Source organism: Rhinolophus sinicus, linkage group LG07, assembly GCF_036562045.2.
Source record: "Rhinolophus sinicus isolate RSC01 linkage group LG07, ASM3656204v1, whole genome shotgun sequence".
Taxonomy (NCBI): Eukaryota; Metazoa; Chordata; class Mammalia; order Chiroptera; family Rhinolophidae; genus Rhinolophus; species Rhinolophus sinicus.
In genome coordinates, this window is record NC_133757.1 from 26740061 (window position 1) to 26762823 (window position 22763).

Below are 22763 nucleotides of genomic sequence, written 5' to 3' on the forward strand. Positions count from 1 at the left end.
GCTCTTGGGAGTGAAAGGGAAACTATTCATCCAGGGCTCCTTGGCTGCTGAAAGCATCCTATTGATGAGGTCACAGAACCATGGGAGAGATCCTCTAAACCTTAGCATCCCAAGTGTTTAGGGGGCATTGTTCCTGTGGCCACACAGCTGGTTTAGTTATGATTTCCATCCTGCACTCCAGGGCTCTAATGGGCAGTTTGGTTTAAGTCAGCGTCTTTGAACAACTGGTGTAGGAGAGAGCTACCATGTTCCCTTTACTCTTCTCCGGGGTCTTTGTCAGAAGATACAACAGGCAACGTGTTGTAATGAAGAGACCAATAAACTGAGAGTATGTTGAGTTGGTCCAAGTGAGAAGCTTGTAGCTTAAGTCTTGTTTCCGTAGCTGTCATGACTCTTGGTGTTGCTTTATAATTTATCTGTTAACTTTATTGTAAATGTATTAATACTTATCTGTTGCATTCCCCTCTCCCTCACTAGACTGAGATCTTTGAGGACAGGGACTATCTCATTCTCTTCTAGCCCCAGCACAGTGCTTGCCACAGAGTAGGTGTTCAATAAATATTTGTTAAACTAATAAATTAATGAATGAGTCAAAGGAGGCAGAGAAATCTGCAGTGCTGGACACTAGGTGAGGGAAGAAGTTTCCAATACTCACAAATACGGTGGTCACTTCATTAATGAGAAATCTATAAGTATCTACTATGTAGGGTATTTTGGATAAATTACTACTAATGGGTTATATATAGGAACTGCACTGCCTTCTCAGTGTCTGCTATGTACCAGTTAATATGCAAAGCTCTGAAGACAGAGTTCACACTTGATGATTATCACACAGACTATCTCCTGGCACCAGCATTTCTTTTTTGTTTTTTGTAAAAAACAAGAAAAGAAAAAAGTCTCTTTTTTCCCCTGTGATCTCTAGCTCATAATGCCAGCCCTTTCCCCCCTCAGGAGATAACCGTCGTTAGCACTGTTGTCAACGTAAAGCATTTTATCAGCATAGACCAGTGGAAGCCCATGGACCAAACCCATGAAATAATAGTTCCTCATTAACAGTCCCCGGAACCCGTCAGCGGGAGATGGGTAAGGAAGCAGCACGGGTGTGATGGGCCGCTAGGCAGGAGCAGGGCAGCTTCCCTGCAGCCCTGGAGGGAGGAAGATGTCCCCTTCTGCTCCCGTGACATTACTTATTGCTGCGTAACAACCTACCCCCAAACTTAGCGGCTTACAACAATGACTTATCTTTTATGATATTATGGAACATTCTGGCTTGTGCTTCTATAATCTTGCCTGGGATCATGGCCGCAGCAGTAGTCATTTAACAGCGTGACTGGGCTGGGGAGTCCAAGATGGCCAGTACCAGGACTGGCCATTGTGCTGCCTGCCCTCTGGGGCCCCTTGGGTCTCCTCTGTGTGACCTGCCATCCTCTAGTAGGCTAGATGGGGCTTTTCATCACATGGGAACTCAGATTTCTTAAAGGACAAGCTGGGAGGCTGCAGGATTCTTAAGACCCGGGCTCTAGAACTTGCGTGATATTACTTCTGTCACGTTCTATTGGCCAGAGCAAGTCACAAGGTCAGCCCAGGTTCAAGTGATGGAGAAATAGATGCTACCTCTTAATGGGTAGTGGTAACTTCACATTAAAGGGATGTGGATATGAGGAGGCGCAATTCATTATTTTAACAATCACCACAACTATCTTCTCACCTCTGCCCCAGGGTTCAGAATGGTTCCGGCAAATCTGTTTTATAGCAAGTAGATAATTGCACTGTCCTTTCTGCGATTTTCTGCATGGAGTTTCAGAAAATGCTTTATTCACTGGGACGCTTATGAATGGTATCTTTACTGGTGGGCTTTCCTGGCCCACTTTTGGTCAAAATTTTCCCACTCCCTAACTCCATGTCATTACTTCTGGTCACATGTCCCCTGGAGCTAGCTTGCACATTGTCTTTGATTCTGTAAAAGAGCAAACAATGGCCCATAGAGCATTTACTCATCTAGGGGCAAATGCGATTCGTACTGATGGGAAACCCAGTCTTCATGTGTCTTTATGACTGAGCCATCCCCTTCCAACTTTATTCCTTCCAGTTTATTGCAGCTCCTCCCCTCTCCTATTGGTTGGACCCGGGCTGTGGGAAGTGGTGTCTTTGGAGATTTTGTTGGGCAAGGGTCCAGCAGATGAGGAGACAGTTAGTTCTCTGGTACAGGGGCGTCTTTGTTTGGAGAACTGAGAGTTGACGGTTTTATTCCCCGAGGCATCTGCCAAACCCTTTCTTAGTTTAGCAGAATGTCAATGCTAAGAGTTGTCCTACATAAAAGGAGGGACATTAGTACAGTGGTTTACACAGGGGACGCCTCTTGTAGTAAACATCTTCCAGAACCCATCGCCTTGCTGGCGGCTTAGGATATGCCGGGGTGGGGTAGGGGGAGGAATCCCAGCCCCAAACAGCTGTCTGAGTGTGAACCATGTTGTTCCTGCCGTTTTGAAGTCACCAGTGTTCTTACTCTAACCTTTATAATATACATTAAGGTCTACTATTTCTTGGGTGTGGGAAACACTGGCTGGAAGGAGGAAGATGCCTGGGTTGTAGGGCTGGCTCTCCATTACTAACTATCCTCTTGGTGAGTCCCTGAAGCTCTGCAGGCTTGCATGTGTCACTTGTAGCAAGGAACCCTAATAACAATGGTACCGCTTCCTAGGGTACTATGAGGATTAAACGAGATGGTGCATGTAAAGTGTCCGGCCAGGGCCTGGCACACAGGAAGGTCCTGTGACTGCTCAGTGAGTGTGAGAACTCATTCTCCATACAGCAGAATTCTCCACTGGCCAAGTCACCTGGACGACGTGGTCCTCAGCAGGTCGGTTAGACTGGGTTGCTAAGGCATTGCGATGAGCCTTGCATTTGGTGCAGCAAAATGTCTTTCTTCAGTGGGGGGATCAAGAACATAATTGCAAATGAACATATTTTATGTTAGGGCAGAAGTACCCATTTTTTGATTAGCAGGTGATTGAATTTAGAATTTTATGTGGAGTTGTCACTTGTGATTTAAAACTTGGTGAGGTCAATGAGGGACACCAAGGATTCCACGGAAGTTTCTCTGGAGGACTCTGGGCCCAGAGATGAGGCAATGGGAATGAGAGACATTAGGCCAGGTGGTTAAATGTCAGGGGTAGGAATGTTAAAAGGATATCAGCAAATGAGCTAGGGTCCTGTGTGCTAATTTGCAAAATCTTTTGAAGACAGTGTCCTATCTTGGTTGCGTGATTTAGTTCAAGAAGCATGTCTAGAGGTCATCAATGCTACAGTCCCTGACGACTTAGAGACGAAGGACCCAGTGTCTCTGCTGGAGGAACTTATTGTTTAGCAGAGAAATCAATTACTGTCATCTCAAAAAAAAAAAAAGACAATACAGTATGATCAGAAGAGATTAGAGGAAGGAATGATAACTCAAGATGGGAGGGAAAGAAAAGGCTCGAAAGATTCTTATGAGGGAAAGCCACCTGATGGGGTTAGGATGAACAGGAGTTTGCTAGTGGACAAGAAGATGGGGACAGCACATGTAAGGGATGTTTGGGGCTAGCAGGAGTTCAGTGTTCCTTAAGATAATGAGTGAAGTTGGAGGTGTCAGGAGATGTGCCTGAAGAGGAAGGCAGGGGCCTGGAGAAGTAGGTGGTGACTGGAAGTCGGGAAAGTCTTTTAAGCAGAGAGGGCACACACCTGGTCTTGCATTTCAGGACGATCATGTTGCAGCCTTATAAGGGATAGAGCAGACGTGACCAGATCTAGAGAGAGGGACACCAGTTAGGAAGCCGCTGGGAAGAGTTCAGGAAGGAGATGCTGATTGCCTGAGCTGAGGCCGTGGTCTGGAACAGGAGGAGGGTGTGGGTTCAAGGAATGCGTAGAAGGTGCCATGGATACGACCTGGTCCCTGGTTTTGAACAAGAGCATCAGGGAGAAGATGGAGCTGAAGGCACTTTGGATTTAGTTTCTGGAGACAAGGTTTACAGAAGGAGCAGGAGAAGAACGGAATACATTCAGTTTTGAATGCGTTGGACATGAGAGGCCTGTAGGACAGCCCAGCGGAAGGGTCACCAGGCATCTGGCTTAGCAGATGGTTCTGGGGCTGGAATCAGAGAATTAGCTGTGAGCCTGTAGGTGATAGTTAAAGCCCAGAGGAGAGAAGAGAGGGAGAGAGAGCAGAAACCAGAGGAACAGCGCTCATGGGGGAGGCAGAGGAGGAGGATCCTAACTTCGTGCTCAGAGAGACCAGTGCCTTGGGAACCAGAGAGAAGAGAGTCTGAGGAGGGAGAGGGCTGCAAAGGTGTCAGTGCTGGAGAGAGGGCAGGTAAGATTGACAAGTGTCCATCCGATTTGTCAATCTGTTGGTGACTGGTGACTCTTGTTGGTATGGTCAGATTGCAATTGGATGAAGGTGAGTAGCCAGATGGAGAATAGAGACAATTCTTTCCAGAAACTTGGTAACTTGGTTAAGAAGGGAAGGAAAGGAACAGGGTGGTAACTGGAGAGGGAGCCGGTTCAAGGGAAGGCCCTCCCCTCAGGACAGTTCCAAAGTCAGGGGTCTGGAAGCAGAGTGGGAGGGCTCAGTCAGGGGGTAAACCACACCCACAACATGGAGGTGTGAGCAGGGCCAGCACTCAGCTGGGAATCCTGGTGTCTACTGGTCCGTGTTGGTCATTTTAGATTTCATTAACATGGGAGTAGAAGAAGACATTAGAGGAGCTGCCACAATCATCTAGGCCAATCTCTTATTGTTCAGAGGAGTAAACGGGCTCAGAGAGGGGAAGAGATTTGTCAGAGTTCATCCAGGTGGCAGAGCCAGGCCTCACACAGACATCTCTAGGCCAGGGCTTTCTACTACCCCTAGTTCTCTGCATTCATCTCTTTTTCCATCTGATTAGCCCTCTTGCCAGCAAGGCCCCCAAACTCCAACCCCCATTATTCACCAACTCATCAACCAGCACTTCCTGACCAGCCCCTGAGAGTCTCACACTGTACTGGTTCCCAAGCTCTCTCTGGATCCTCTCCAAGACTTATCCATGCTCAGTACTGCCCACCGCACAACTCCAGGGGGCGCCACTCACACCATAGTCTCTCTAAATGCTGCTCCCGGCAGTTGCGCAGGTGGTAGCCCTGGGGCCTTGACCTGTCAGGGGCTTCGTGGAAATACTCAGTAGATATCAGTAAGGCAGCCGTAGGCCACTGGGCTAGGGCATATTTTTAAACTTGGCAGAGTCATTTTCCCATTGGAAAGTGAGCAGGCAGCTGATGAAACAGAATGCTCAAAATGCCAGCACGAGAGCAGGCCAGGGGGTAGGAATGTTGATGGGGTTATGGGCAAGGAAATGAAGACTGTAAATCCTAGCCCGCACGGCCTGACAGCCTTGACTTTTCTTTCTCCTTTCTCCCTCTCTCTTTTCTTCCTATAGAGGAGTTTTCTTAGACACCATCCTTCCCCGTCGAGACGACAATGGCGTCAGGCCAACCATTGGCCAGCGTGTGCGGCTCAGTCAGGGAGACATAGCTCAAGCCAGGAAGCTGTACAAATGCCCAGGTAACTGTGAACCCTGGGGAGTCCCGGGACCCCCATAGCCTCCGTGGAGCACACAACTCAACCGCCCTTTGCAAACATTCCCGTTGGCTAGGAAAACAGCTTGGGGAGCTGGAGAGACTGACCCCTGGCCACTGTGATTTCTGACATGCTGCTGTTAGGCGGTGTGAGACAGTATGGGAAACCCAAATGGTGAAGCGATTGCTGGTAGTGAAGTGAATAACAAGTCTTGGACCCGCAGCTTGACTTGTGGGGGAAGCTGCAGAATTCTCTGGCAAAGCCCTGATGTACAGAAGAGGAAGAAGGCAGAGTAGAACAACATCAAACAGGGGTCCAATGCAACATGCACCACAGAATGGTAACAGCAGCTCTCCCGTCTAGGTATTAGAGGAAGGGATGTGTTTTGGCAAAACAAGAACTAAGCATTTTGCAGGAAAACAAAGAATGAAAGAGAATGAAAGGGCTTCCAAACACTGGAAGGTGGAGGGAGTCTCAGTGCTGTAAATGAGGTCATTTCTACGGTCTTGGGGCTCTCCTAGCCATCCGAGGGGCTGGTCAGTGGCCACCAGTCTGCCTTTGGAGTCTGGACAGTATGCTGAAGTTTGAGCAGACTCACTTCTCTGCCAATTCAGAAGCCTGCTTCCCTTGAGTTAGCCCTCTTTGCCGTCTGTCCCCTTTGCTTCAGCATCATCACACGCCCTGCTGCTTTGGGGGTGAGCTCATATTGATCCCTTTAAGCTGTTGCACTTTAATGCAAAGCATTGGTCACAGCTGCCAGGTTTTTACCACTGATGGGACAGAATGCATTTCAGTGGTTTGGGTTCGAAGAAGGAAATTCCATTACTAACAAGTCCAGTAACCTTTTCCAAACCCCAGACCAGGTACACGGTTTGATCACAGGACAGCATATTTGAAATAGGGGCTATCTTAGAAAATCTGGGCTATCACATTGCCCTACTGAGCCATATCACAGGGACAGCAAAGGGCTGCATGAGGCTTGCTCCATCATGAAACTCTAGGAAATATGTTCATCCAGCTATTAGTCATCTGGGAGTATGTTAGGGCTGCAGTACAGGACACACATATCATATAACCTTGCTGAATTGAAAGAGAAACCTTATAGCATTCCCTGGGAAATGCCATAGTATTTATTTAGTTATAATGTATATGCCTCTTACTTCCCAAAAGGATTCGAGGCAGCTGGTAAATACCATGGAGCCATACAGTAACGTATCTGTTCCTGCAGAATGTTGATGATTCTTCTGAAATAATTTCCATGGAACCCTCGGGGGTGTTCACTGCCGGGCATAATTCTCATGATGCCTGGCAGTTGTTCGGTAACATGATATTGAAGCCCCGATATCCAGGATTTCCTGAGGCCGAGGATGGGCCGCTCTCCAGCTATCCCTTCCTGCAGCTCCTAGTAGTTTCAAGTAGTAACTGAAAGTGAGGGTAGTTGCCGTGCAGAGTTTGAATTGCATTTAGGACAATGCGCATAAGAATGCTTCTTTCCCACACTTTGGGGGTGGCCCCATATGAGGGGACCCCTAGCAACCCAGTGTCTTTATCTTTGGGGTCTGAGTCCCTGGGAGTCAGGAATATGAAACCTGCAGCTTCCGAGTGTACTTATACAGGTACTTTTTTTTTTTTTTTTTGAGGACAAATTAGGGAAATATTTTTCACATACATAAGGATTAGGTTCTAGACTCGTGACCTAGCTACCCTCAAATATTCAAGGGCAGAAGAGCCTCCTGTAAAATAGTCCAGCTTCTCGTGCCTCTGGTCATTGTTCTCCGTTTTCTTGACTATTTGGCAGCTCCTTCAGGGGTGGGTAGCAGAAAAAGAAGAGGCAAGATTCAAATTAACAGCAAAAATGAATTTCAAAAAGTGTTTTTTTTCCTTCACCTATTTGCACATCCGTATTCTCTCCGTGGCAGATATTATTAGTCATTATAAGACTGCTGTGCGTGGAGCACTCACCATGTGCCAAGACCAAGCTGATCCATTTCATTTACTGCAGATGATTTCATTAACCTTCTGGGTAGGTCTCACCCATTTTACAGATAAGAAAACTAAGGCCACCAACACACAGCCCGCTGAAGAGCTGAGATTCAAACCCAGCTCTGGGTCATACTCAGTCCTGAGATCCTCAGAAGAACCTCTGGGGTGTTCCTTTTTGGTGCCCAGACCCTATTTTCACTTTCATCAGCCAGGAAAACGTCAGTCTGCCTGATACACTTCCACCAATGTGTTCTGAGGCCTTTGACTGGTAAAAGGGTGTATTTGCTCAGCAGCCCTGTGCAGAGAGCCCTTAGGTGGGGAGTGTGTGCGTGTGCCCGAATCACAGTTGTCGTTTTGCTTGTGCAGCATGTGGGGAGACCCTGCAGGACACAACGGGAAACTTTTCCGCACCTGGTTTTCCAAATGGCTACCCTTCTTATTCCCATTGCGTTTGGAGGATATCGGTCACTCCAGGGGAAAAGGTAGGTGTGGAACTTCCTCAGGAAATGCCATAGCATTCTTTGAGTTGGGTGGTGTGTGAGGAGTTATTATTATTAACAATAGTAGTAATAACAGCTGTTGTATTATGGGCACCCACTGTGTGCCAGGCACTGTGCCAGCTTGCTTAGTGTTATTTATTTCTGGACTTTTCAACCAGTCTCCCTCATAAATGGAGGTCTGTGTACTAAATGTCCACATGAGTTATAAATCAAGCTCACAGTTTGTAAAACAAAGTAGGTTCTATCCTTCTACCTTGGTAAACATGCCACCGGAATGCCCAGGAAGGCAAGGATCCAATTTAGAATTTCTTGACACCTCAGATTGCTGCTCTGGCAGGCAGCAATATGGGGAGAGCTAGCCACCAACCCACTGTGACCCCTTCTTCTCTTCCCAGCCCCATTTCCATCTCAGGAGCACCCATGGCGACACTCCAGCCCACACTCCTGAGCATCCTCCATTCCTACCTGGCAAACTGTTGACCCTTGGCTGTCCCATCAGGGGAAGTGGACTGCCCAGGTGTGCTGTCTACCCTCAGGCAGATGGAGCCAAGGCAGAGGTCTTTGCACAGTCTGGAAGTGGGCTCAGGGCTATTTGGACAGGGAATTCCAGGGTCCTGGGCTCCTGGTGTGAGGTCTAGGAGTGGGAAAGCTCTGGATAGACATGTTCCTGTGGCCCTAAAGATTCTGTGACCCTCTAAAGCTAAGCCCAGGACAGGGGACTCTTTTGCTCTGGTCCAAGGAGTGTATGTTCTTGATCCTATTGCAAAGTGCATCTCCTTATAGCCATTATATGGGCAAGGAATCTGAGGCTCAGACGTTTTATCAATTGCCCAAATTTGCAGTAAGATATAGAACTGAGAACTGGGGCTTCTGCAGTTCAAAGCTTGTGTTTTCTTCGCTGTACCTCTCTACAAATCCAAGTGTTTTTCAAGTTGTCTCAGAATAGATGCAGCTATCTTTGCGATGCTCGTTCTGTCCCTTGGGTCTCGCTCCCTACAGTCATATCTATCATAGCTTACGTCACAATATCATGACTGCTGGTTTGTTTGGCTGTCCCCTTCTAGACCCTAAACTCTTTGAGGACAGAGATTATTCACCCCCAGGCCCCCAGCATCCAACATAGCCCATGGCATAGAGCCACACAATAAGTATTTGTTGAATGGATGTGTACACAGATGAGTAACAAAGTGAAAAACCTGCACCTGGGGTTTGGTGAAGGGTGTTGGAGTTTTTTTAGGTGCCTGTGGCCAAGTTACAGGTAGTCCTAATTCATAATATTTTTTTTAAAATGCTCATTTAAATGTCAAACACAATGTGATAGCTGGAGAGAAATAGTGGCTAGGAGCCATTGGGAGCATTTTCTATGGGCTGGGTACCATTCTTAGCATATTATGTGGCTTCTCTCATTTAGTCCTCACAACAACTTCATGTGATAGGTGCTATTACCACACTCAATTTGCAGGTAAGGAAATGGACTTGACCACAGCCACTCAGTTTGTTGCAGAGTTGGGGTTTGAATCCAGGCAATTTGACTCTGAAAGGCTGGATGCTTAACCACCATCCTATATTACTCCACAAAGGGGACAGGCTAATAGAGATTTGAACACGCATTCACACACACACATACACTCACATGCCCTCTCCACATGCCCACATACACACATACACACACACTCACATGCCCACATACACACACACTCACATGCCCACATACACACACGTGCACACACGTGCACAGACACATGCCCACATATACACACATGCACACACATGCCCACACACACGCACACATACACACACGTGCACACACATGCACAGACACACTCACAACCCCACATATACACACTCACATGCCCACATACACACACACTCACATGCACACACACACATGCCCACATATACACACATGCCCCCCACACTCATATGTCCACATATATACACGTGCACACACATGCACACATACACACACGTGCACACACACGTGCACGCACACACACGTACATGCCCTCATACACTCACACACCCACATACACATACCCTTCCTCTGGCTCGAAGCATTTATGACAGTGTGGTTGTCATCTTGAGCCCGAGAGACTCCAGACCTATCTGCCTTGGGTGGATGTGCCATCCCTGTGCCTGCGGGAGGCCTCAGGGAGAGGGAGGAAGGAAGGAGGAGGAAAGAGAGGAAGGGGTCTGGAAATCCTCGAATTGTTGAATTGCCCTGTGTGGCAGAGGCTCTGTGATATGTTTGAAAGGCGTAAGATTCACCCAGCTTTAATTATTATTGCTGACTGGGGCAAGAATACATATCATTGAAATTCCTGAACCAATTATTTCACTTTTTGCTTCACCCAGCCTTCCCCCGAGCTGCTAGCAATTAGCAAACTGATTGATTTGAGTATCACCTCCTGTTCCTCACCTCTTCCCCTATAGTCTTTATGGCTCACTAACACACTTACCATAATTAGCCTAAATAATTATCCTGTTCATTCAGATCATGAATATGTTGTAATAACAGGAAGTTGTAATAACATTTTCTTTCTGAAGTTTTAAAAAGCAAAGGCTAAAGCTTTCTATTGCAACCGGCTAGCAAGCATTGCTGAGCTAGTCCACCTGAATGCGAGCTATGAGGGATCACAAAGGGAGTCAAAGGTACAATTTCTGTCTTTAAGAGACTTAGAAGTTAGTTAGGGTCCCCGCCTCATCCCTGGGGAGTCTGATTTAGTTGAAGGAGAGGCATTTGCTGGGCACCAACATTTTTTTAAGCTTCCAAGGTGATTCTAAGGTGCAAGTAGTGTTGAGAACCACTGTTCTAGCTTGAAAGAAGAGCAACATATTTCTCTCTCTCTCTCTCTCTCTCTCTCACACACACACACACACACACACACACACACACGCTACAGCAACAGGAGGTGAGCTGGCTTGGTTTTTCTGATACTGACTGTTCATTTCCTAGGAGGTCATAGAGCTTTGTGGAACAAGGGTACTAGTTGTCCTGCGACCGGCACCTTGGGTGGGATTGTCCCAAGGGAAGAGGTGGGTACTCCCAACACCAAACAAGATGGGCAACCTGTGAAGAACACTTAGTGTGTCCAGTGTGTGGTGCGCTAAGTGTGCACTCGGTGTAGCTTGATTTTGTAAATCGCCATTTATTGAGCAGCTGTTATATGCCAGGCATAGCACTATTCACTGTCTATACGGTTTCTTGTCCAGTCCCCTCAACAACCCAGTGCTGTGTGTGTTGTTTTATGGATGAGGAAACTAAAGGTCCAAGAGGACAAATATTTTCCCAAGATCCCAGAGCTAGTAAGTGGTGGAGCTGAGAAGAAATCCAGATCTGCCTGACTATGAAAACACCTGCTCTGGAATCACTGTAAGAAACAGAGGGGAGTGTTCCAATGAGGAAAAGATCGTGTCCATCTGGGCAATCAGAGAAGGACACAGGAAGGATGGAGAGGCCCCTTGAGCTGGGCCTGGGGAGGGTTCCATTTGCATGGATATATTAGGGCACGTTGGGAATAAGGCCACCTGTTAGGATGGGCGTTGGAGGCTCTGGAAGGTAAGCAGAGAGTTTAATTTAGGAGATGGGGCAGAGGGAGCCACTAAAGTTTTCTGAGCATGGGGCTCTAGTAAATATGAGATATAAGGGCAATACTGACCTAGAAGCCCTAGCGTGCAGAATGGACAGGGGCACAGCTAGGAGTTCAGGAATCCTCTCAGCAGGAGCCATGCAGGAAGGCTGTTGAAGGGGCAGCGAGACTGGCTTGGAACAGGGGACACAGACTTCTTAAAGGAAAAGAGTCTGTCAGCATTGGGGTAAACAATAGGGGCAAACTAGAGATAATACCAAGGTGTTGCACCTGAGTGATTGGAGCGATGGTGTCACCTACAGACAGGGAAGCTGGAAAGGAAGCACTTTGTTTTGAGGTGCCCTCACAGCTCATGGTAAGTGGACAGGACAGGAGCCAGCAGAGAAAAGAGACAGTGGAGAGAGGATAGGCCAGTGTGACGAAAACCAGAGAGGAGAGGTTCAGAGCAAAGGGGACCGGAGCACAAGGACGGATAAATCAGTCTTTGATTTGGCCAAGAGGGCACTGGGACCTTTGACCTGCAGCCTTCCAGCCCAAGGGTTTACTTGGAGAGGGACCTGGGGCTGTTTGAATATAAAAGAAAGGGGGGAAATGAAGATGCTAGGGAGAGTTGAACTGAGAGCAACTCCCCCCCACCCCCGGGGGCAAAAGGAATAGGGTCTGGTGCAGGGGCTGGGACAGGGCTGACTTCGATGGGACCCCACAGAGCAAGAAGACCTGAGAAAGGATGGAGCAGGGACATGCTGAGCTGTTCTGAGAGCTAGATAAGCCACTGCTGCTGAGTGCAGGTGGAGGCATGGACACAGTGCATGGTGGGATTGAATGGGGGTGACGGGAGAAGGGCCGTCTGTCTGGGCTGTCTGCCAGGGGAGCCTTGAGAGGGAAGGGTTGCAGTGGGGAGCATGGCCAGGTCATGGGTACAGTGCCTGTGTGCTGACTCTGCAGAGCCCCTAGCCCCCTCCACTGTGTGGACAGGGGCATCACACGATGGCCTCAGGATGTCCAGAAGAACTGAAACCTTCCTTCCCAGTCCATCTGAACCTTCCACTTCCCCAGCCTTTGCTCCTTCTCTTCACCCCTTCTGCCTCCCCATTCCAGATACACAGACAGCAACCGAGGCTGGGCGTACAGTACACTTCCCCAAACATGCCCTTACCTTTGCTCATGTCAGTCCTTCTCACCAAAATGCTTTCTCACCCTACTTCTCAGCCCACTGGACCCCTGTTCCCATTAGATTAAATGCCACCTCTTCTGAGAAGCATCCAGTATCACTGGGCAGAATTCAGTTCTCCGCCCTTGGGGCTCCTGAATACCCTCTCTGTCCATTCCTTCCTTTTCAGCATTTATTCCATAGTGTTCTAATTGTCTTTCCCTCTTTCTCAGCTCTACCCTTGTTCTCTGAGCTCCCTAAAGGCAAGAGTCCTGTCTTTCTGATCTTTCTGATCTTTCAGAGTCCTGTCTCAATTGGCCGACACAGACTGGCACACAGTAGGTGTTCAACATATAATGGTGGAATGAATGAGTGAATGAATGAACGAATAAACGAATGAACTGTCGGAAGGCTATTAGACGCATCATGCCTCAAAAGAATGAGGTCATGGCTGAGGGGACATTGATCATGGAGGTGCTCAGATGCACTCGGGCTAACCCCAGACCCTTTACAATGATTGATGATGTTATAAGATCTTTTCGTATCTCTGAACTTCACTGACCCCTTACCTCCTTCCAAATCCCCAGGCTCAATACATCCTGGCTCGTCTTTAATGCATCTTGCTTTCTGTAAACCACCTAGTGACTTCAAAAGCTCAAGTTATTCCCCAGACAGAACCAAAGGACCCATCTCCTCTGTTTACTCCCCATCCTGCTTAAGGTTTATTATTTAATGTCATGAGGCTTCCTGTGAGTGTGTTTTTGAGAGGACACTCCTACTGTGGTCTGCGAGCTCTGTATGCTAACGGGTAATGTGAGAACACCGGTCTGCAAGACGAATCTTTCAAAACTCCTCTGGCTTTGTTGCCGAAACTCACTTTGTGGTAACTCTTTACAGATCGTTTTAAACTTCACATCTATGGATTTGTTTAAAAGCCGCCTGTGCTGGTATGATTACGTGGAGGTCCGCGATGGTTATTGGAGGAAAGCCCCCCTGTTGGGTGAGTTGCCTTCAGAAAACCTTGAGAGAGGGGTGATGAGACGTTCTGTGTGATGCTATTAATGTTTGGAAGGGTCCATCCAGACGGCAGGCACAGGAAGCTCTCAAGGGTCTGTGTCATTGTAAAAGTCTGAACACTCCATTTGGCCACACATGTTAAAAGCTTTTAAAACTGTGAATACCCTTTGACCCAGCAATTCCACTTCTTGGAATTTATCCTAGAGAACTAATTAAGGAAGTGTGCAGAGCTCTAGCCACAGGGATGTTCACTGAAGCAGGAAAAATTGAAAACAATTTAAATGTTCGATAGTAGGGGTTAGCTGAATAAATTATGATAGATCTCTTCAATGGACAATGATCCAGCCATTAAAACTAAAGTTGGAGATGATTATTTATTGATACAGAAAGGTATTCGTTGTACATTGTTACACAAAAACAGTGTGACAACATAGCATATGCAGTAGGATTCCATTTTAACAAAAACACACTTATGTGTATTATACAGGCCCTGCAAACTCAGATGTCTTCAGAAATAAGGTGTAAATGAACAAGATGGGGTTGGTATGATAAAACAAAGAGTAATGGGGAGTGTAGCCAAAATTACTCAAACAAAATTGCTTAAATCATTATGTGGGTTGAATTCAACTGGAAGAAATCATTTGGTGATCTCCAACATTAATAGCAAGTAGAATTATAACTATAAATGAATTATGCACAGTGATTATTGCAGGATGATGGGTTATTTTTAAGAATTTCTTCTGTTATTGTTCCTGGTTTAGCTATATTTTCTAATTTTTCTATGATGAGCATGTATTTTGGGAGGTTAACAGTGCACGAACTCATACACAAAAAGGCAGTGTGGACCTTTGAGTGAGAGTCAGTGGGCAGGTGGCATGAAGAGAAATGTCAGTTCACTCAGGATTGGTCACCAGAAGAGAGCTCTGTCATGGGTGACCAGGAAAGATTAATGTTGTATAGAGAGGACCAATGGCTTCGGTATCCGGGGACAGGACCACTCATTTAGCCCAGCAATGGCAACCATGGTGAGGACAGAGAGAGAGAAGCAGATTTACAAGGAGCCAGATCGAAGGGTCTTGGCTAAGAGTGGGCTGCCCTCATTTTTAGAGTGGTCTGTAGTCGGGGTGGGGGGTGGGGCTGGGGGGCTTCCAGTCTGTAAGTCTAAGCTCTCAGTGAGAACTTGGACCTTGGCATATGTTCACGTGGGTGGAAAAGCCACCTTGTTATGCTTCAAATGACTGGTCTGAGAGTGAGCTGCTGTTGGGATAGCTAACTAAAGATGGAGGCAGGAAAGAAAGGAGAGAGCTAAGTTGGGGAGTTTCATGGACAAGCCAAGTCCACTTCATATCAGATTCTGGGGTAAGTCAGAAGAGACTGGGATACAGGCTCTAGCTGGACCCAAGGGGACCTGGCAGATATCAGGCTTCTGTATGGCCAAGGGGTCTCAGCCAGGTTACCTACCGTAAGCTCCCTCTGTACTGAGGGCCATGAGTTTAAAGTCCTACAGATGCAAATAGGTAGGAATTTGTGTCCGTGGGTGTTGTAGAGAGGGGCCAAGGTAGGCTCTGAGTGGGGGCACCAGGTAACCGCCATTAGGAGGAATCAGATAGGTAGTGGTCCAGATAAGCAAGCCAAGAAAGTGATCCCTGGGCTAAGCACCCACAGCAGTGTGTACACTGCAGGGCAGATAGGCTATGCCACCCGATGGCAGGGCACAGGCTGTCTGCCCTGGAGTTTTGCTTCCTGTCTATTGTGAACAGACATGGTGTGTGCTAGCAGTCAGAAGGAGGCATGGCTTTATAGATAGCACTGACTGGAGGTGGCAAAAAGACAGAGGGCTGCATTCCTGCTGGCAGAGGTTCCCAAACCTGGCATCAGCTGGGAAGATTTCTATGAGTACAGATTCCTGGGAGACTACAGAATCGAAATCCCTACAAGCTAGTTCAGGGAATGAGCCTGCTTACCTATAAATACCTGTGCCCATGAACTTGTCTAGTAGCAAGTACACAGAAAGGGAACTCTGAGGGTCTTCATCCAGCCATGGAAGGTGGTTACCTCTGAGAAAACCACAGAGGCGATGGGCAGCTTCGTGGTTTGCTCTGCATAGTTCTGGGTTTTTTTTTAATCTTTTACAAGAATGCATTCAGGTATTATTTTATAATTAAAATAATAAAAGGAGTTGTGTGGGAGGAGTTTCATCAGAACATGGAATCGCAGACCCCTCAGCCTGGCAGGGACCTTAGAGTCGCGTATCCCATACCTTCACAAGAAAACCATGCTCCCCCAAGTGCAGACCAACTTGCTAAGGCCGCACAGCCTGTTAAGCGGCCGAGATCAGGCCAGAACTTGGATGTCCTAGTGATGGGGAGAGGCGACTGCCGAAGCTGAGAAGGGTCTCCCCTCGGATTGCTAGATAAGATACATGACTCACTGTTGATCTGAAATTCAAATTTAACTGGACTTCCTGTATTTTTGTTTGCTAAATCTAGCAACTCTATACTCCCCCAGGAATGCGATAGACTTAAAGGGCTTGGGAGGAGGAAGCGCTCTGTTACTACGGAAGCTCCCCAGAGAGGGCTAAGACACACTCCTGAGAATGGGCACGGGCAGAGGGATTTCCAGTCGCTCCCTTTTCTTGAAACAAGAATTTTCTCACTACAGATCCTGGTATCTCTGGCTGCACTTTCATGGATTAGATGGGCTTTTGCCATTCATTGTTGTGAGTGATGGTTTGTTTTGTTTGGGTGGATTTTTTTCTGTTTTTTTTTTTCTTTTTTGCCTTATACTTTACACACTTTTGCAGTGTGTGTGTGTGCCTCAGCCAAGGCATGGCCCAGCGCCTGCAACCGTCCTCCATTCGCGGGAATTCTCCTTGCCAACTATTTGGCCCGCTCTGATGTTTCCAAATGCAGTTGTTAGTGAACTTTTGTGTTTGGAACAAGTGCATTGTGTGGGCCGAGTTGGTCCCTGGGAGGGGTCAGTGCCATGAAATCTGCCGGGAGGAGGCAGGTCAATGCCCCTTTGGCAGGAGGGAGAGAGGATTAGGGCGGATTGTGAAAGTATGCATCTTGCTCTGAAAAACTGTGCATTGCATATTTTCCCAGGGCAGTGTGTGAAAATCCAGGCATAATGGGCACATAACTTTTTATGAATGAACCCTTTATGACTCCCCATGGAGCCCACTTGTCCTGCCCTCATCTGCATTTCCTCTTCTTGATATCCTTATTAAACTCCTCCTCCAAAGCCAGGAACCAGTTTTCAATTTAGGAATTTGACACCTTTTCTCTAGTCCAATTTCTCTCCAGCCTGTTAGTCTCCTTGGAAGGAGGCTGTTTGGGACCCGGGTTTTCACATAGTGATTAAAGAGAAATGTAAGTAGATTGAGAACATTTCACGGCTGGTTAAAGATATCAAATTGGTTTTTCAGTTGCAGGGGTCACTTATGAGATTGCACCTAAAGGGGGGAGGAAGGTGGCTGCATAGAGAACTCATCCAGTATTCTGAAATACTGTCCTGTTAATTGGATTCCCCTCCCTTATTTCTGCTGGAGGAATGACTCGAACAATGTACTTTTGTATGCAGAACTGTCCTTGAGTATTTTCTACCACCACAATGCACACAAAAGCCCTTTCTCCCCCTTTCCCTGAAATGGGGAGGGAAGTTCAGAAAGGCCAGGCTGGCCAATCAGTGTCGTGTGGCCCCTCTACTGGGACTCCTGGGCAGGGGCAGCCTCCCAAATAAGCAGAAACGATAGCATGAGTCAAACAGCCAAGCCTGCCATTGCCGTAGACTTTCTTTATGGTTGAGGCTTTGATCTCCATGCCAATGTGTCTGCTTCCAAACTGGGAAGTGGGACTGATCTTTGCATTCTCCAAGAGTAGATTTGATGTCTATTAATCCCCAAATGTACAGTGTTCAGAATTGCACCTTAAACTGAGATGTTCCCTTTGATGGCGGTGGGGTGATGTCACGTGACGATGATGGTGAGATTGATGAAGGAGGTGAGATCGTAGACTGCCAAGGTTCAAATCCTGCTTCTCCTTACAACTTTGAGTCTAACTCAACTCAAATTCTCCAATCTTCAGTTTTCTTATAAATGAGATTAATGATAGCACCTAATTCATGGCCGAGTGGGGGTGCAATTAGATAATCCATGTAAAGGGCTTAGGACAGTGTCTGGTATAAACATGCTCAATAAAAAAAGGAGCTTTTATTAGTGCCATTATGGTGAAGGTGAGAATGTTGAGGCATCAGTCAAGGGACAATAGAGAGGGTTCCGGTTAAGAATTACGAGGTGATTTGGGGAGAGACATTACTTAGAAATAATTTTTAATTTGTTCTGCCAAGTCTAGCTCTGCCAAGGCAATAAAATACACCTTAGTCTGTCACTGCTTCCTTCTCCGGAGTACCGAGCAGAAATGGGTTGTCCTGTGGTCTTGGGGTAGGTGGCTTATCACGTCCGGTTGGATTCTTAGGCAGCAAGACAGTGGCAGTTCCTCTCTCTTTTGGAAACAACCTCCAGTAGCTGTGACAGCTGGGGTTTTAAAAGGAGAATTTGGACTTGACACTTGGGCTAGGCTAAGAAGGAATTCCTTGTGAACTGGTGTTGTCTAACTGTGGTTTAGCAGCTCCGTCTCCTCTCTGGTAAGCAATACTTCCCCACGCCTGCATGTTGTTTTCCAAGAACTAATTGGCCATGCCAGAGGAACCATTACTGAAAATTTATAGGCTTCTGATGGATTTTCCTTGCCGAATTCTTGGCAGCGGTTTCATCAGCTCATCTCACTTAATATTAAGTGTACCAAATCCAAAAGGCTGCAGGTGGCCAGAATCGGAAGAAAGCAAAGGGAGATTAGCAGCCTTTACCCCGATGTCTCCCCAGATGTATGCTACAGTTGGCCGTGAGGAAATTAGTTCTTCCCCCACCTTACTCCCCCATTTCTCAGAAAGGTAAAGCAGAGTTACAGCTTCAAGAGATTGATCTAGTACCTACCACGGTGCTGACAATAAGAGAGTGCCCTCTAAATGTCTGTTACATGGACTTTAAAAAATATATTGAAATATAATCCACACACTGTATAATTCACCATCTACAGTGTTCAAGTCAGTGGTTTCCAGCATGCTCACAGAATTGTACAGCCATCCGTGACCACAGTCAATTTTAGAAGACCTTCATTACCACCGAAAGAAAACCCACAACCATTAAAAGTCACTCCCCATGTCCCCCCAATGTTAAATGGATTTTCTAAGAGATTCACCCAGTGGGTACTTGTCAGAACCATGGCCTCTAGTCCAAGTAGGCCTTGACGGGTCTGTGTTGAGAACTGGTTGGTGCGACACAGCCCATCTCCTTCCCTGTCCCTGCCCCAGATGCCATTCTTACATGGCGTTAGGAATCATATGGCCAAGGATGACCATACACTGGGAAGACAGGTCCTCCCGCTTTTCCTCTGTAGAGGGTCCAAATTTCAGACACCCAAGTGTCTAAGAAAGATGCAGTATTTGTATTTTTAAATAACGAAAGTTCAATAACAATTATGAGCCCCTTTCCAACAGGTAGTGGGAACTTAATTTCAGTCAGTTTGTGTTTTCCTTCTTCCCCCAGGGTGGGGGTGCTGGCGGGGGGCAGACCTTGGGCCAGGGTGCGGCAGTAGGAGAGGCCTCCATGGTACCACCCGGCTGGCGTTGCTGGGATGACCTCATCCCGGTCTGGTCTACAGTCCTCTGTCCATCTAAGTGGCTGCTGGGCCCCCTCCTTATCTCAGCCCCGGGCCAGTTCAGCTTGGTGCCTCGTCCCTTTCTCCCTAGAAGATATCCTCTGGGCGACAGGAAAGTCATTTCCACACCCCTCCCAGGAGCCTGAAACCACATTGCTGCCGTCACACCCTGCTTTCCCTGAAGAATTCTGTCTGCGTGCCTGTCGCCTGGCTTCATGCCTTAACAAACCTGCAGACACTTGTTCTGACCCAGGTGCGACATGGGAAATCTAGGGTCTTGTTGCTCCAGGCTCTGCCCAGAGACTGGGCAGAGTTATCTGCTTCTCAGGTCCTGAAACCTACTGAGCGTCTCTATCATCCTTTCCACCCAGTCTCAGCTCAGGGTGGGACAGGGCACTGGATCCTTTTAGAGGCTCCATGGTGCCTTCTCCAAGCCGCTCTCTCCCTGGTCCCCTCCCTCTTCCATCCTAGGACTCTCTCTAAGGCTACAAGGACAGGAAGATGGGCTCTTATTCATTGTGTATTCTTCTAAATCTTTGGCATTGTGACTAGGCTTGTGACATTCAAAAGCCAAGAAGATCTGATTTCTTCATCATGTGATCTCTGGCATGCCTTCTCTGAGGCGAGAAAGGCGTAATGTCTTCCCAAAGGCATGCCCCCAAAAGAGAAGGCTGTGTATGTAATAGGAAACACCGGGGGCTGGGGGGTGGGGCACAGCTATCACCATCTCAGGACATTGTCCCGCCTCACCTTCAGCACTTCAACAAGACCCATTTGGTAGGAGAGAGAGGTGCCTGGGTTATATTCCAGGTACAAGGCATTGTGAGGAAGGGACACATTGTGTGACTGTTTCCATCCCATCTTCTACTCCTGTGTGTGCTACAGGAGGAGTTGCCACAGTAGGGGTTATTACTCACCTTGAACCACATTTAAAGAAACACCACTTTCTCTCTGCCTGCAGTAAGCCGCTTCCTGCTGTCCACCAGCAGCCTGACTGTTCCTTTTCCGCTTCCCAGGTAGGTTTTGTGGCGACAAAGCCCCAGAGCCCCTCGTCTCCACAGACAGCCGGCTCTGGGTGGAGTTCCGGAGCAGCAGCAACATCCTGGGCAAGGGCTTCTTCGCGGTGTATGAAGGTTCGTTCGTGATGGAAGAAGCCACCTGGGTAGCTCCTGATGTGCCTCTGCCCTTCACATGCAGCCCGCCGTCCCTCTTCCTGCCGGGCGTGCGTGGTAGCTGCCAGAGCCGTGAGGAATGGGGCAGCCACTGAGGGGGCTAGGCTGAGAAATTCATTGTCCTCTGCCTCCACACTCTGGAAGCGGAGGGGCCAGCTGTGCTCACTTCAGGACAGATGTCATCTACCTGTCACCAAGCTGCTGAACCCTCATTCCAGTCCCGTGAGGGGTGGTACCAGGGTGTATAGAACCCTGTGGAAATGAGAACAGTCTGAATAGTTGTGGGAGCCTGAGCAAAAAATCTAACCTCTCGAAGCCCCTGTTTGTTTCATTTGTGAAGAGAGGACTTTGAGCATTGTTCGGGGGGCTTTTGGATACATTTCTTGGAAGGGCCTCTGACGTCACCATGGTGGTTGAGGTGAGAGAACCAGTAGGTCTCGGCTCTAAGCAGCTGCCACCAGGGCAGTTCCGCTTCTATTTGTTCCACATATTACGTTTCTCTGGGTAGCTACCCCTGTGCACTGCCCCACCCGTCCCCCCCAGGAAACCACTGCATGGTTACTAAGGCCCCTTTTGGCTTTAAATTGTGATTTTGGAGAGGCCAATGTTTCATTTTTAGAAAAGGAATAATGTACGTGTGCGTGTGTGCGGTCCCTACCTCCACATTAGCGTCACCTGGGGAACTCTTACACATCACTGCTGCTCTGAGGGCCCCCAGACCCACTTCAGTTAGAACTTGTGGGGATGTGGCCCCGGCTTCCATGGCTTGAAAAATCTCCCAGGTGATTTCAATGCACAGCCAGGTAGAGAACGACTGCTGCTCTACATGGTTCTTTTCTATATGAAAAAAATTCAGAGATGCAAACAAATGAAATTATGCCTTTCTGGAGGCTCAGTCCTGGTTGGATGGAAATGAAAATGTTGGCAAGTGGAGTCACCTAGTGGTGATGAGAGGCCAACTTCCTTCGTGAGATCCGACCAGGGACCCCCCCTTCCTTTCTCTTTCTAAAGCTGGTTCTCTGGTTTTCTTTCTAAAGCTACCTGTGGGGGAGACATTAACAAAGACGCTGGCCAGATTCAATCTCCCAACTACCCGGATGACTACAGACCTTCCAAGGAATGTGTCTGGAGGATTACAGTTTCGGAGGGGTTTCACGTGGGGCTCACCTTCCAGGCTTTTGAGGTAAGTACTGCTTGGATGGTCTTTCCAGGGATAAAGCAATGCCAACTTGCTAGGCATTTTCTGGTCTACAAAGATGGGTTTCTATTTTTTGGTGGAAAACATGACCCTAAGAAAACGTTTTAAGCCCATGATGTTTTATACCTGGACATCTGACATCAAAAACTTTGCAGGCTTTGAAATGTCCTCTGCCTCCTTTCTGAAGGCTGCTAGAGAGGGTGGGAGAATAATCGAGTGAAAGTCCAGGATGGGATCCTGGGAAGTTTTGTAGAATTGTTCTTCCCCATTTATCGTCTCTCAGTCTCTTCACAGCTTGATTCACCCTTGACTTCCACAAGTAGGCGATGTCTTGGAGAAGCCTGGGACACACTTGGGTCCTTTGGCCTCTTGGTTAGATGTTTCAGATTGATATTGAATTTCCCTTCTTAAATCAGAAACCTTAAGGCTAAGCCATTGGTCGTCTTCCACGTTGCCTCTGTTTCTCCATTTAGATTGAAAGGCATGACAGCTGTGCATATGACTACCTGGAAATCCGCGATGGCCCCACGGATGAGAGCACCCTGATTGGCCACTTTTGTGGCTATGAGAAGCCAGAGGACGTGAAATCGAGCTCTAACAGAATGTGGATGAAGTTTGTGTCCGATGGCTCTATCAATAAAGCGGGCTTTGCAGCCAATTTTTTCAAGGGTATGAATTAGCAGTTGTTTCCACTTATAGTCACAGGAAGAGGTAATTGCTCCCCTGGCTTAAGAATCACAAAACCCATACGGCACCTTAGCACCAAAACAAGGCTCTCTGCAGGCAGCAGACAGCAACCCACTTTTGGGCTGCGCTAGGGCCCCCAACAGAGTTCACACCGACTCA

General features: G+C 47.6%; 1 protein-coding gene across 1 annotated transcript in view; it reads left to right on the plus strand.

Annotated features, from left to right (window-relative positions):
* TLL2 (tolloid like 2) overlaps positions 1 to 22763 on the plus strand; it is a 122232-nt gene that overhangs the window by 74344 nt on the left and 25125 nt on the right. The window contains exons 8-13 of the mRNA XM_019725125.2: positions 5451 to 5575; positions 7940 to 8055; positions 13711 to 13813; positions 20564 to 20680; positions 21757 to 21902; positions 22391 to 22586. Coding sequence (XP_019580684.1) covers positions 5451 to 5575; positions 7940 to 8055; positions 13711 to 13813; positions 20564 to 20680; positions 21757 to 21902; positions 22391 to 22586 — 803 coding nt within the window. The remainder of the gene's footprint in view (positions 1 to 5450; positions 5576 to 7939; positions 8056 to 13710; positions 13814 to 20563; positions 20681 to 21756; positions 21903 to 22390; positions 22587 to 22763) is intronic.